The sequence below is a fragment of the Syngnathus typhle genome, linkage group LG19 (assembly GCF_033458585.1).
Source record: "Syngnathus typhle isolate RoL2023-S1 ecotype Sweden linkage group LG19, RoL_Styp_1.0, whole genome shotgun sequence".
Taxonomy (NCBI): Eukaryota; Metazoa; Chordata; class Actinopteri; order Syngnathiformes; family Syngnathidae; genus Syngnathus; species Syngnathus typhle.
Window position 1 is genome coordinate 9,506,504 of NC_083756.1, and position 15,201 is coordinate 9,521,704.

At 51.5% G+C, this 15,201-nt stretch overlaps 1 protein-coding gene across 12 annotated transcripts in view; it reads left to right on the forward strand.

The window, feature by feature from the left end:
- Window positions 1-15,201, forward strand: part of si:ch211-285f17.1 (sickle tail protein homolog) — a 41,890-nt gene that overhangs the window by 2,248 nt on the left and 24,441 nt on the right. For 6 of the 12 annotated variants that reach the window (XM_061266269.1, XM_061266275.1, XM_061266276.1 and 3 more), the window contains exon 1: window positions 5,662-5,964. The exons of 1 other annotated variant lie outside the window; for it this stretch is intronic. In XM_061266269.1, the coding sequence (XP_061122253.1) occupies window positions 5,697-5,964 (268 nt within the window). In that variant the 5' untranslated portion in view covers window positions 5,662-5,696. Of the gene's footprint in view, window positions 1-5,660; window positions 5,965-9,883; window positions 10,029-15,201 lie in introns of those variants that run through there. 5 more of the 12 variants (XM_061266260.1, XM_061266264.1, XM_061266274.1 and 2 more) reach the window with 4 other exon arrangements.

The following is a 15,201-nucleotide window of genomic DNA, read 5'->3' on the forward strand; positions in this document are numbered from 1 at the left end:
ACACCAAAGAATTGCCTCCCTCCCTCCCTCCCACATTTGCAGTCCTGGCTTGCTCTCTGTTTTGCTCTCTACTGAGAGCGTGACGGCTGTGCTATGCGTTTGACATGACAGACAGAATACAGACATTTGCTGAGTCAGCAAACATGCGGGTTAGTGACAGCGATGAAGTACAAATGAGGTTCATTCACCATGAGGAAGCAGGCGGGCGCACGTGTGTGGGAAGACGTGTGCTGCTGAGAAAAGGCCCACTTTCTCTTCCGCCCTGAGAGGAACCCCTTGAACCCCAGCAGTGCCGTGGCACAGTCATTCGTAGCACTTTTTCGCAGCAATGTGTAAAAATGGGCAAACAAAATCACTCATTTTTATTTATTTATTTTTTAATATCCAGCACCTCCTGGCAAAGTTTGTAGGACTTTGGAAAGTCTGCTACTGAGCAGCATGCTAAGGGCTGGCTGATCCATCACTCCTGACTCTAATCTGAAGACAACGAGGCTTTTCTAACCCCATTAGAACCGTATCACATTTCATTCAACTCAATGCATATTTGGAGCAGGGAAATGTGTACGCTAAATACACTTTGTTGTGGTAGAACCTGATAAGAGATAAGTTTCAGTTAGCTAGCTAGCTAACGGCTTGGTTGGTTGAGCATGATGCGGATTTATGAAATAAAAGGCCGTCGTTTATTTGCATGACTAAAATGTTGTTCTGGGAGGTGTACCTGCAATCCCCCACTTTGTCCATTGCGCCTCGGAGGCAAGCACCTTGCGGTCATGACTTAAGCTCAGCTCTTAAAGTTGAAATGTGGCAAGGAAAGTGGCTTGCTCCTGACTGATGGAGCTCTGCGCTTGGTCTTTGATGTTCCAAACGAGGCTCAGGTTGGGGCCAAAGCGGCCAGCGGCGGTGGAAGGACCTCAGCGGGCAAAAGGCTCGCCTCCCTCGCTTTAAAGCTTTATCATCTCTTTGCTTGTCTTCAATCGGCCTTCTCACCGCCTTCCGCGTCATCCGGCCACTTCGTCGGTGGCTATGAGTCGGGCTTTGTAGACTTTTTGGAGGGACCTCCTCCGGCCCTCAGCACATAGATAAGGTTTGGCCTTGAAAACTCACCCGGCCGGGGGAGGGGTCTCGTATGGCTCCGGACGCAAGGGCCAGCCGGAGAAACGTGTGTACGCAAATCTGTGATGAGGTCAGATGTCAGGCAAGGGGCGGGCCAGACTAATCCCTGACCCAGGTTTTGAAGGTGAATAAGTAACATGTGTGTTTGACTTTTCCCGAGACACATTTGATGTATTAACGGAATGGAACAAAGAGCCACTGTGGTGGGAAATAGCATAGATGAAAAAAAAAAATGGGGGTAATTCGGCTTTTCTCTCATTTTGGATTTGTCTTCGGATGTTACGACTCGCCGAGGGCAGAAATGAAGTCTTTTGGCTTTCCCCTGAGGAAGCAGGCGGGCGGCCAAAGCAGAGCCCGCTGCAGCTGTTCCCCACACCGTCTTTCGTCCGTCGCCATCCACCTCAAGTCGAGCGCTCTTCATTCCTTTCTTTGCCTTAAACCACCAGAGATCATAATGGAGGCAAGTGGAAAAAGGGGTCTTTGGGGCGCGCGTGTGTCAATCTATCCGAGAAGCGCTTTTAAATCTCCTCCCCCGTCAGATGCTTATCTGCCCTGCCCTGCCCTGTCCTGCGTAGGCCCCGACCGAACCCAATCGCTGTTGGCTCAGCACATTTTGGCTGCTGCCTGCCTGCCTGCCTGCCTGCCTGCCTGCCTGCCTGCCTGCGCGTCTTGCTGGACTTCCTGTCCTTCCCTGTGACACCGATGCCCCGCGTTTGCTGTCGGCGCACTTGACACGTGATCGGTGCCGCGGGGTCGCTTGTTCTTTGCTTCCCAGCATCCAAGTGTTCCTCTTTCGTTCTCGTGTGGTAATGTCTTTATTTCACTCGCGTTGTCATTTCCATGTCAAATGGAGGCGGTGCAGGCAGGAGTGACTAATCAGGCCACACGGGGGCCCCAGAGAGAGATGCCAGCGACAGCGACACACAATTAGGGATTGAAAGGACAATGCCATCCAAACATCAATGTTTATCTTTTCCACATGCTCTTGTTTATCCTCTACTACAATGGTCTTACTTCCTGCTCTGCTTCTGGCTATCAGCTGACTGTTCATTGACAAGACTGGGAGAGTCCCCCCAGCAACTTGATTTTCTTCCAGTTTCTGTTCAGTCAGCAGGAAATGACTCTCACGTGCCCGTTTCACTTTGGATTCAAACGGCGACACGACTGTGACTGAGCGAACGTGACCCAATTGGTATTTAAAAACAACAACAACAAGAAGAAAAAGAGAGTTAGTGTACACTGAAAAGTCGCTGATAGAATATTGATTGCTTGTTCTGCTGAGAAACTGTAGGTGCTCTGGAGAGTTGTTTTGCCGCTGCATCAAATCAAATGACCTCATCAGCCAGCAATTTCCCATAGCGTCTTTAGAGTATCGATTTTTATTTATTTTTCCTGCCGTAGCGCATCGCAGGGAACGACGGCGATTGAAACTTTTGTCGTCTTAGACGCAGCACTGTCGTTGGCCATCTTTAACTGTTTGAGTGGCTGCTGGTGAGCAATGACTCATGATATGGCTGAGGGATGGAATGTCTGCTCCGGCCGGGGGCAGGCAAAACATCGACTTGAATCCTCAGCGGGGACCGTGCGCCTCCAGACGAGCACCCCCACCCGCACATCCAGATGCTTCCTTGACATGCTCACAAAGTAAGCTACCTTTTTTACCAGCTACAATGGGGCTTGTCACTGGAGTAGGACACCAAAGATGTACGTACATAGCGCTTTTGCTATGTTGGCTCTGGAAAAGCCGCAGACTGTTTCCTCGAGCCACGTCCTACCATCCAACACTTCCACTAACAACCGAGGCACGATTCCTTGACCCTTGCTACTACTTTCCTGTTAGCCTGGGCTTTGCTCAAAGTAAGTTTTCATGACAAAAATGGTTGAGGACTCGAGTGAACTCGAGTTGACACGAGTCAGCCGTCTTGTTCTCGATCTTGAAGAACCTCGAGCTCAGCTTCTTTGATCACATGATGTTCTGTTTGCTCTCCTCTCCTTTGTCTGTAAGGGGCGAGTCAATTAGAAGCTGATAACTCACCGACTGAAAGGTCAGTTACAGGAATGCCGCGCTGGCACCCTTGACAACACACAAGCCCATCACGCTAATTACATATCGCGCTCGCAGTTATTTTGTGATACTCTGGTTGTGGTTTCCAAACTTTCCCATGTCCGTATACCAAAACATCAACCCTAACTTATTTTGATCAACATCGCGGCGGTATTTACAAGTGTCCCAAGCTGACGCCGTTGCTAATCAAAGCCAACGCTGCAGCTCTGCGTACCTTTAAGATTTGAAATGAAAGTGCTATTGGCACATCTTATCCCCATAACTTGGAAGTTATGTGCGGACAAACACGGTATGAGTAGTTGAAAAACAACAACAACAACAAAAACTCGCATTTTCAAAAATAAGCACGGAGCTAAAAAATCGACTGGCGTACAATCAATTCAAAACTAAATACACACACCGTAATGTGGCAGGCTGGAGTAATATGTCAACACTAGCCTGTATGATTTGCCGTCAAGATCCAATTCACGATCTGTCGACAGTCTTGTGTGGAAGGCTGAAATGACAAGCTTCTTTCTCAAAAGGCGCTGCTATTTAAAGGATTTGAAGTGGGCTCTGCCCGACTTTTCCTATACTGTACAGTAAGAGGTGGCTGGGAGCCTTCCAGCGCACGGCACGCAGCGCTTTCATCTACTCGTAACGCCCACAAAGCGCAAGCTAACCATCGGCGTAAAACCCATATGCAGTCCTCAGTTTGGAGCTAATCCCCGCTAGCTAGCATGTTGCTAGCGCAGCAAAAGCAATCCCCGCCGGTGACGCACGCGCCCAAATCCGTTTCCGCTATCCAACGGCTCGCTAATGGCGCGCACGTGGCTCTATCCTCTTGCTTCCCAAAAAAAGTCCCATGAATTGCTGGCATTTTTCGAATCCCAGTGTGTCATGGCCAGGGAACCAACGTATGTAGGTCAATCTGCTTTGCCTCATCTAAAGCCATGCAGATACACGTATGTGGCCATCATATTAATATGACACATCCGTACAGTTGTTGCGCATTCTGGAAAATAAGATCAGGGGATGCTTTGAGAAGAATTGTCAATTTTTGTCTATGTGAAGCCCGACCGAGTTCAGGATCATACTCCAGGCTGTTAGGATCCTGAACTCGCTTCCCCGTTCTGCGTAGCGTCCTGTACTTTTACTGTCTGTATGCACACTGGCTCTTATTTGTTGTGTTATCGGTTTATTTATTATTACTGCATCGTTTACTTGTATGTCTATCGTGTAATATGTCTTGTCACCGTGGGATAGAGAAAACGTCATTTCCATCTCTTTGTGTGTCTCGGCATGTGAAGACGTTGACAATAAAGCAGACTTTGACTTTAAGACTGCTTGTGATTTAGGGCTATACAAATAAACTTGGCTTGATAAATCGCTTACACAAAATGTGGCTCTTCTCAAAGTGTTGAGGTTAACTCCTTTTCTCCCGTTTGGTCAGCGAGCATGCAAAGCAAAGCAAAGCAACGCACAGCAACGGCGTCGCCCGTGTAATGTAGCACATGAGCAAAGTGTCGAGAGGTATCCAGGTGCCTCCTGTCACGACCCGTCCGTCCAGAGTCCAGCCACTGCTATGAAATCCTCTTTTGGCGTGGAAAGCCACATCATTTGGCAAGCGTGGCTTTGCGTGTCGCTGGCTCATTGCAATTTGTCAAACCAGTCAAATGTGGTGTTGTCATTTTTCTCCCCCTCTCGGAGAAGCTGTCATCTTCTCTTCCTTGTGAGCCAACTTGTGCTTGCAACCCCCCTCCTTCACCCCCCCCCCCCCCCCCCTTGTCACAGCTGATGTTTCGGGCGCAGCAAATCACACAGCCAGCGCACACGCGCGCTCCGCTCTCTCCTTTTTTTCATTCTCGGCTCGCTCGCCGGAGCGCCATTCCCGACGCTGCTCGCCACCTGACATTTGCGGAGGAGCGCAAAGCGTCTCCGGGGACAAGAGACCAAAGAGTAGATGATGGAGGGAGGGAAGCAAGCGGAAGGAGAGAAAGCGGCACGAGACCGAGCCCGGCCACTGAACCCGAGCCACGCACGCGCCGGCCGATGACGCCGAGCGGCACATCTGGAACAGCTTGGGCGGCTGCACCTGAACCGGGACGTTGGCTCCTTTTTCCACATTGACCTCTTGAAAGCGGGATCTGGTCAGAAAAAGAAGAGGAAGCAAAGTTGCAAGGTCGGAATGAGATGCTGAAGGAGGACGAATCAAGAGTCACTGGCTAGAAACATTCTGTTAGTTTTGGCAAAGCTGCTCCGCAGGTTTACGCGCGCACACACCCGTTGTTTGTTTTGGAGAATGAGCCCAGCAGGCCACGCCAGGAGAGGAGAGCACCTTCCACAGAGCTAATCATCCCCCACCCCCAAATTCCCCTCCCTCCCTCCCTCCCTCCCTCCCTCCCTCCCTCCCTCCCTGCCTCCCTCCCCCCTGCCTGCCTGCCTGCCTGCCTGCCTACCTGCCTGCCTGCGCCAGTCACAACACGCCGGAGAGCCGCGGGGAGTTCCGAGAGGACGCGGGCGCACAGACCGACTCCAGATGATGTCCAAAAGCTCCAGGCCGGCCCGGCCCCCCTCGACCGGGGCCGGGTCCGAGCTGCCCTCCCCCAGGAAGGAATGCCCCGGCACGGCCGCTCGAGCGCAGAGCGTGGGCGAGAAGCCGACGAAGGCGGGCGCCGGCCGCCTCTTAAGCAGACACAAAGCGCCGAGCCAAAAGGGCCCGCCGGGTGAGGCCGGAGCCGCCGACACCGTGGAGTCCGTCGTCCCTGGGAAGAGTGGAAGCAAAGCGTGGAGCCGCCATCACAGCAGTAAGTGGAATCCTCAACTTGTATTGGCTCACTTTGAAGTGGGGCCTTCTCGTCTTTCACGTGTTCTTTTCTTGTTGCTTCAATCTGGGCATGAAGGCTACCTTTAACTCTGGCCATCTTCTTAGCCCGAAGGAAAGGCACTTGCTGCTCCGGGTTCTTCCAAGATACTACCTTTACAAATCGCAACAGACAATTGCTTTTTTTGTCGCGAGAACTAGCGGCAAATAGGTCCGACCGAACAAAGGACTCTCATCGTTCCCTTTTGACTCTCGCTCGACTCGGCGGGGCGCCGACTTTCACGCTGGCGTCGGGAATGGTAGCGCCTTTCCAAACGTCTGCTATAGCTTCCTGTCAGCGGAGGAAGGGCCATTTTAGTCTTTGGCTCCGAGAGGCCGGCCAAAAGGGGCTGAACTTACTAGTTGGTGAAGAGAGTTGACACAAGGAGGTCAGGAATGCGAGCAGGGCATGCTGGGGAATCAACAGGCCCAAAAAAAAGCCCGCTTGTGGGGTACAAGAAGGGTGGGGGTTGGGCAGCATTCTACTGGAAACCAGATGTTTGTGGGAAGGCAAATTAGGTGGCTGTCTCTTTGTGAGGCTCTGAGCCAGAACCAAACCCTGGCCACGGGGGGTCAGGGACGAGACGAGGCAAAGACGATAAGCGTGCGTGACAGGTGACATTTGCACCGGGCCTACCGAAGTTTCGGAACTGACCGCCGCTCCGCACTGAGCCCAATTTCACACCTGCAAGTGGAATCCAATAGAATAGGACCTTGACCAAAGGATCTGGCTTTTCATTTCATTCACGCTCGCTTGGCTCGTAGCGTTTGAAAACGCGTGCCCCGTCATGCTCACGAGACCCGGGCCCGCCATCTCTTTGGGTGATGACTCACGAAAAGCTCAGCGAGCGTGTCGCGGCGCGATACCAGCTCTTGCTTGTGCAAGAAGATGACAAAAGGATTTCCATTCCTTAATTTTGTTGGGACAAATATTGGGAGAGAATGAAAATGAGAAGATGAATTGCATTCTTTGAATTTGTTGGACAATTCTTTTGACTTGGCCACATCTTCAGCACTACCTGTGAGGAGTGCAACAAAGGAGACCTTTTAAAAAGCTTTGATTCCAAATGCGACCCCTCTGAGTCATTGGAGACGCAACGGACTAATGGTGCGTTGCTTGCTTGCCTGCCTGCCTGCCTGCCTGCTTGCTTGCTTGCTTGCTTGCTTGCTTGCTTGCTTGCTTGCTTGCTTGCTTGCTTGCTTGCTTGCTTGCTTGCTTGCTTGGTGGCCCGCAGTCTCACATTTGCAAATGAGCGGACCTCACTCAGCCCTCCAAACAAGTGTGGATTGTAAATTCTTCCCACTAGGGACTGACTGCAGTGTTTTTTCTCATCCGTGGGTATAAGTTCCAGTCTTTTTCTTTCTTCCCTTCTGCTCCTCGGCTGCAGAGGCGGGAGCCTGTTGAGGTGATTGGATGCAGCTGGACAATGAATTAAAAGAAAAGTGGTCATCTAACGGAAGACCACCATGGTGTTGCAGCTCCATTTGTTGAATTTCATCTTCTGAATTGTCAAAAGTTGTGTTTGTTCTTCAAAGGCAGCTCTTCAATTGCTTCTTTTTCTTCAGTCTCATTAAAACTGAAAAGGAAGTCCCAGAATTTGTTTGGGGTTCCACCGGGACCATCACCGTAACCTTTTATTTTGGCTGCGGACTTGTGAACATTGTTCACACGTACCGTGTGGTTTCAGAGAACCGCTTAAGGTTTTTTGGACTGCAGGCGTTTTGTCTTAATTTTTGGCTTTTGCTCGTCACATGCTCGTCACCGCCTCTGTTTGGTCTGATCCAATGTCGGAATCTGCAAGTATTGACTACAGCCTCGTTGGTTCTCTGATAGCAAGTTGGGGGGGAAAAAGCCACCTGAGACGAGGGCCTGCCTGCCTGCCTGCCTTCCTGCCTGCCTTCCTGCCTGCCTGCCTGCCGGCCTGCCTGCCTGCCTGCCTGCCTGCGAAAGTGTCCTTGAACTGTTCTGGGCGCCAAAGCTGGTGTCAAAAAGCCAACAAGTTTTTACAAGTCCTGAGGCCGCTGAGAAAACCAAAAGGGATGCGTCAAAGCAGGCAGGCAAGCAGTCAGGCAGGCAGGGCTGTGCGTCAGATTTATTCCCGACGCATTGCACTCGGAGCAAAATCCACTTCCCGGCCACCTTTGAATCTCTCTCTTTGTCAGCTCCTTCACATAATTGCTCCTGGAGGCTCCTTGCTCTTCTAGCACTTGGCAGGCAGCTGGCGCCCCCTGCTGTCAAGGCCATGGGATTTGAACTTGAACCCTTCATCTGACTCATGTGGCGGGCGTTACGTCAGTGAGTCACGTGACGTTTCCACTTTTATCCCTCCGAGCGTGACTTGTTCAATGAGGAATTTCTGACTTAATGCCCAGATGGTTTGGCTTCTCTCATGGCTTTTGTATAAACCGCTCCAATCATTGATTGAATCATTGATTTGGGGATAAGTGCCGCCCTTCCGTTTGCTCTCAGATCAGGGGGATTTTTTTGGAGAAAGGGAATAATGCGCTTTGGCCCGGCGATGAAGTCAGCGGTTAGACATTCGAGCTTGTCAACGAGACGGCTCAGCCCGGCCGCGTCGCTAAGCTGCGGGGGAGAGGATGGGGGGGGTGGGAGGGGTTCTGCTGAGCCTGCCGGGGCTTTAAATTGCTTCAGAAAACTGAGAAACATACGGTGATGTCATTTTTTACAAAAGTGGCTTTAGAGCAGAGGAGAGCAGCTCACTCTGGGCTTTGGCCCATCGGAGGTTCAATATACGGAAACGGCAGCTCTAGGGGGGGGTGGCGGGCCTTTTAGCCCCCGACCCCCCCCCCCCCCGCTCTCACTCTCCATATCACTTTGCTAAGAACATGGCCCGCAAGCTAATGCTAACGTGAGCCAGGTAGAGCCTGACTTGTGGCTCTTTCTCACGCCTTTGAAATCTATTTGGGTATGAAACACAAATAGCCGAGGAAGGATTTCCAGCTTGCTAAGGGGTCACCAGCATCTTTAGGAATAAGCGCATTTTGTGTAGCGAGAAGAGGGTCTGTACAGGAGGGTACAGCCCCCCCCCCCTACCTTTCCTCACTCCAACATGTGGTGCCCAGACTAAACACCAAGACGAACGTCTGCAGAATCCAAGTTGGAAAGCGAGGTGGCGCGATGGGCCTCGTGGCTCTGCTGACGTGCGCTCGGGAACAATTAAGGACGGCTTTTGGAACAAAAACGTGGCTCGAAAAGATAACGAGAGGCTCTTTTTGGTTTCACCGCTAAGATAATTGCAGTGAATTACAAATGAGGTCATAACTGAGCACATCTGAGCTGAACTGGGACCAGGTTCGAGCTGAACTCTCGTCAGGTCAGGTCAGGTCAGGTCAGGAGGTGTTGGCGCAATGATGAAGGTGTTGACGAGAGCAAACAAAAGCTCAGTGTGCTCCCGTCAAACTGCCTCCTCCCACTCGTCACCTCCCGGTCCCGCAGCCCCAAATCACACCTCGGAACTGGCCACCCGACTTACGCTTGGGTGGAGGCAGAAAAGCCGCTAAAAGGCAGGCAGGCAGGCAGGCAGGCAGGCAGGCAGGCAGGCAAGCAAGCAGGCGCCTTGTCTTTGGAATAGGGCAGCTCTCAACTTGAGGTTTGTAACAGCAAACTGCTGGCTTTGGAGAGAAATTTCCAGATGCATGAAAAAAAAAAAAAATCTTCAGTGTGCTCCCCCCTCCTAATTCAAAAAAACGATGCGTCCTCGTCAGACATTCAAGCTGGGAGTCAAGCACCGTTTTTGGTGCGCGCTCTCTCTTGCGGGCATACATGTGACAAGCCTTTGCCAAAACAATGGCCGAGCGAAAGGGAGGGTGGGGGGTGAGCACTTTTGTATGGATGACCTGATTGGAGCATAAGCAGCAGCCCAGGAAGTAAGAAAGCGAGCGAGCGAGAGAGAGAGAGACAGACAGAGAGAGGGGAGGCAGTGGAAGTTGGGAAAAGAAGCGGAAAAAGTTTTTGGGACTGTTGCGTTTGGACGCTTAATCTTAAAGGTGAGTGCCTCACCTCGCTGCTACCGTCAATTGTCTACATCTTGCAACATGACTCATTGTCATTTCCTTTGGGGATCTTTGTCTCTCCCTGCAACCGTGCTTCCATATACCTGCCGCTGAAAGCTTGTTTTGCATTTGGGTTGTTGTCATTTTGCCTTGATCTGAACTGCAGCCAACCGTTTGTTCAGTGACGCTGCTTTCTGGCTGTGTCTAAAGGGGGGTTGTTGGGCGGGGGGCTCCAAACAAGCGATTGTGCGAAGTCAACTAAGCGTTTTTGTGCATGCGTCGGCCGCCGCATAGTCATCCCTCCTGAGAAGCTGCCTCCCCTGCCTGGCTGCCTGGCTGCCTGGCTGCCTGCCTGCCTGCCTGCCTGCCTGCCTGCCTGCCTGCCTGCCTGCCTGCCTGTCTGCCTGCCTCCCTGCCTCCCTCCCTCCTTCCGTGGATCACGAGGAAGCCCACAGTCAACGGCTGACTGCGGCTCAGGCGCGCGTGAGATTTGGACGTCCGAGTTTGCTCAGGGGGGCGAGCGAGGTTTTTCCCACGAGGGGAGACTCGCTCTCTCCTTCTCTGACGGCGGCACTGATGTCGTTACGGAAGTTCCAGCAATGTCCTGTGTTTTCTACTTATTGCCACAATCTGTGAAAGGGACTTTGGCCCGAGCGCTTTCCCGCTACTGTCAATTAAACTCATCTCCAAATTTCCGCTTCTTTTCCACCCTTTAGTGGATTTGCAGATGCAGGACGGTCTCTTCTTATCAATGACACAGAACATTGGCCGTGGTCGTCTCTCCCGAGTTTCCTGCGAGCTGATGTTACGAAATGGAAGGCGACGGCTGCAAGTGGTATTCGGCCAAGCCGTCCGCCCGAGCCTGTCTTGAAATGCCATCATATGAGCAAACGGCAGCAGATTCTGTCTTGCGTGGGGGTGGGGTGGCTGGTAGTCCAGGTGTTTGTCTGCGCTGTTGTTTCTCATCGTGGCGCCGAGCCAACTCGCGCTCACATCGCATCACTGCTTCTGGAGCTGCTTGAATTAGCTTGTGTAGTAGATACTTGGATTAGCATTGCGCTTTCTTTGGATCTTTATGAGCTCGCTCGCTCGCTCGCTCGCTCGCTCGCTCGCTCGGCCGCCACCCACTTGCTTCTCAGACTTCATCTCCTTTGTCGCTTGCCTTTGACGGGAACGGAGGTCCGAGACAAATGTCCTGGGGCGTGAAAGGACGGTGGCCCGCCTGGCGCTCTTCTGGCGCTATTAACCTGCCAAGCTCTTTTTCCTGGAGTGTAAACCGAAGCCAGCCCCTTTTAGAAGCGTAGCGAGTAGTTCTTGCTCGCCTCTTCGCAAACAGATGAAGGTCAAGGAAACAATCTTCAGCAAAGTTACCATTGGAATGCAGTGTCCCTTTTCCGCCGACTCGGGGATGTTTTTGTTCGCGAGAGCTATTTTTGGCCAAGGCTGCCTTGTGTCTGAGCGCGATGTGTTTGGAGAACTCCTTCCTGCTCTGACTGATAACTGGACAGACAGCATGGTGTAAATACCCAACTTGATGCAAAGTATAGTGTATATACAAACCTCTTGGCTTCCCGTCTGTTTTGACGCACGCGGCCAGCCCAGAAACGTGTCGTTCAAAGGCCAAAGCAAGCCCTGAAGCGCAGCTGCGCCTTTGTGCGCCTTCGTGCATTCCAGAGAACGGCGGTGTTTAGCGTCGCCACGTAGCTAGCGCCGCAGTAGTTTATTTGGAGTGGGCGCTACGTAAAGACCTGGGCGCCAGAAGATGGCGTCCATTGGCTGAGCCTCACTTCTTCTGGGGGCTCTCCACTTTGTTTCCACAGTAGGCGTTTGCGGTCTCCAAGTCGCTCTCCAAGTCCAGACGGCACCCCAGAGCACATCTTGAGCCATTCCCGCCTCGCCTCACCCGCTCGCGCTACAGTTCCCGGCGCTAATAAAAGCGAAACGATTCCCCAGCGTGTCAATGTTTAGGTCTGCTTTTTGCGGGCGCAAACTGAGATCAGAACCCAGACGGGCTTCTCGTACCTTTTCCCTCACGAGACGTTTTGGCAAAGTGTACCCCAGAGGTATTGGCTCATTAGGATTCTTGGAAGAAAGCCAAGACCCCGGCTCGGCGTCTCCATTCATTCCCCCAAGATGGCGACGGCGCTACCTTACGCAACAGTCCGTTCCGTAACCTTTCCGTTCATTTTCAGAATGGCAGGAAAAAGGCCTCGCAAACACATCACGGGATCTCGGTGTACTTTATCACCTTTGTTTTCGAGGTTTTCTTCCTTCCGTCCGCAACGGTCTTCTCGGCAGCAGTGCAGCTGCTGAACTACTCCAGTCCTGAGCCGCCAAATATGTATGCCTAATCCAATTTGTGGGTTATGGGAAAGAAAATGGCACGTAAACCTCTAAAAATAGATCATTGAATTCCAGCAAAACAAACGGTCCGTTCAGGTCGTGGCTCGTTGAAGAGGAGCTTTTGGTAATCGACGTATCCCAGGGTCAGCTCTGACGGCTCGACGGATAGGACTTGCTGTGCGGGGCGGCGGACAGACTTCATTATATAGTCGCTATCGCACTTTGGCTTTAGCGTATCCATCATGCATGGCTTCCTCGCAATCACGCTCGCGAGCTTGGGCACGTCTTTCCGACGCGCGGTGTCGCTACGCCAAAACCAAAGTCGCCGTTGTTCCCAAATCCCATTTAGGGGGCGCGTAATTGCAGAGTCACGGCAAACTAACCGGTGGCGGCCACATTTGACCTCCGGAAGATTTTTTTTGCTCAACTCTTCTGTCCGTATGGAGACTCAATCCATTGCTTGCTGCTTTGTTTTCGGGCGGGTTGCTTGTTACAGCTGGCGAGGCTTAATGAGCCACGTGTTTTAGAGGCAAAGTCGTGGCTCGTAAAACCGCCCAAAGGTACTAAAGCGCTGTCCATCTTGAAGCCAAGCCGGCCGGCCGGCCATCGTTTCCGGTGAGCGCAAGCAAAGCCATTTGTACACAGATCGGCCTGTCGTTAGAATAATCGGATCGTTATCAATACGGGCCGATGGTTTTCGGACAACCAGGAGGGAAGGACGTGTCGGACGGCGCGCCGACAAAAGACATCAAGATTCCAAGAAACAATGGATTGAATTGGGAGCGGTGAGACCAGCTTGGGGCTTAGAGGCGTACCTCGTTAAAGAGTGACGGTGGCGTTCTACTTTCCTGCCTTTTATGAAAACACGCACAAATGGTTTCTTTGATAGCTTTGCCAGATGTCAAAGGAGCATTTGCTTGCATCGTAACGTGGCGATTTTGTTCCAATCGGCTCGGCGAGTGCAGCAAGCGGGTGCAAGTGTGCCAAGTTTCAATTGAGGTTTTGTATTGAGATGTTCTCGCTGGAGCGAGATGTAAATAAATAAACTAACTTGACATGTTCTCGCTGTGACGTGTTTGCGCAGCGCTGGCTCGTAAGGCCGCGTCGTGTCCTCCCTTCGGTAAGCTGAAATCGCTGCCGCCACCGCCGCTTTGAGTCCCGTCGCTAATCCTCTTGAGCTGTGGATGTTTCCCCGGGACACACAGACTTGTGATTAAAAAAACAGCTGCACAGGCCGCACCCAAGAAAAAGTTGGAATCGGAAGTGACCTAACGCTGACGTGTGCAACTTTTGGTGCCTTGCCACCCATTTGGAACATCACAACATCAGGTGACTTGTGACGGAAGAAGAGGGAGAAAAGAAAGGCCACTTGAACGGCAGCCCCAATGACATCACTGGTGGAGTTTTGGGAGGGTGGGGCTGTCCCCTGAGGATGATGTCATCCATAACCAATCGGAGCATACCTAGGAGACTTGTTCCTGAGTTGCGGAGCCCCTAAGATCACACTTTGAAAATGTGAACATTTGAAAACATCCTAATTATTGTGTGTGCTGTTGGTAGCATAGAAGTTCTGACCTTTTCCTAAAGGCATTTTCCTACACCGAGCTGACTCCCTCCCCCCCCAAGATCCGGATATCAAGCTTCAGCCCTCCATCTTGAGGAGCTTAGGAAGACTTCAGGTGAGAGAACTGGGCTCCAATTCCTTCACCTGGCGGCAGCTGTTCCGTGCATTTAACGCCCCCTCTTAGTTGGCCCAGAGAGCGCCGTTGCCACGGGAGACCGGCGAGGCATTCGAGTCTCCCTCCACACACTCAGAGACCAAGTTAATGAAGTGCACATTAACACACGCTCGGCTCGGCTCGGCTCGGCTCGGCTCGGCTCGGCTTAGTTAATGAACGGCAAAAGACGGACTGGACCGACTCCCTGATCGCTTCAAAGCGCGTGGACTGAGGAGGGTTTGCAAGTTGCGAGTGTAAGAAATGAATGCGGCCTTTGGCATTGGGCTTTGCGACATCTCCGGTGTGGCTTACCTGTGCCCAAACTGACTGAAAGTCACATTGGAGCTGCTGCATTGTAGCACAGGTTGCTCATTTTCAAGCTTTTATTTCATACAGAGCAATTCAGCTGTGTAAAAATAAATCCTCATCATAATAGGGCTGTTTGTTTTTTTTATTTCCTCTGAGCTAAAACATTGAGTAGCATTTTTTGTTGTTTTTTTAGGTCCGACTCAGCACTTTGTTTATCTAGAGGCTTAGTTGCACGGCAGAGTTTGGCACGAGCACGGGCCTGGCTTCATTCCTGCGTACGACCGGCCGGCCGACAGGTGGAGGCTCGCCAAGCTGGATGTTCAAACTGCATAATTTACTCGTGGAACCTTTGTGATGCTGTCAGAAAAGGGGGGGGGGGGGTTAACATGTGGAATGTTAAGGGGAGATTTTGGACTACAGGCTGTAATTTTGGTTGTGGTTGGATACATTTTACTCTTTAGGACAGCGCTTGTCAAAACTGGGGTAGAAAAAAAAGGTCTTTATAGTTTAGCATTTAAAACTGTGCCTCCCTCGAAAAAACTAGAACTGATACTAAAACGGATACAAACTTAACTAAAAGCATACCTCAGCAAAAAAATCCAATCTGCTCTAAAAACTAAGACTGAATTAAAAAGGCCCAAAACAAAAGCAAGAGCAAAATCCCAACGTTTCTGTAAGCCCGCTCTGACCTAGAAGCTGTGAAGCTCATTTTATGATGCTAGCTAGGCATCATCTGCAAAGCAACAGGTCGGAGCCTGTTCTCCGGAGCTTTTAAGGGCATTGCAAGACTCCATGGC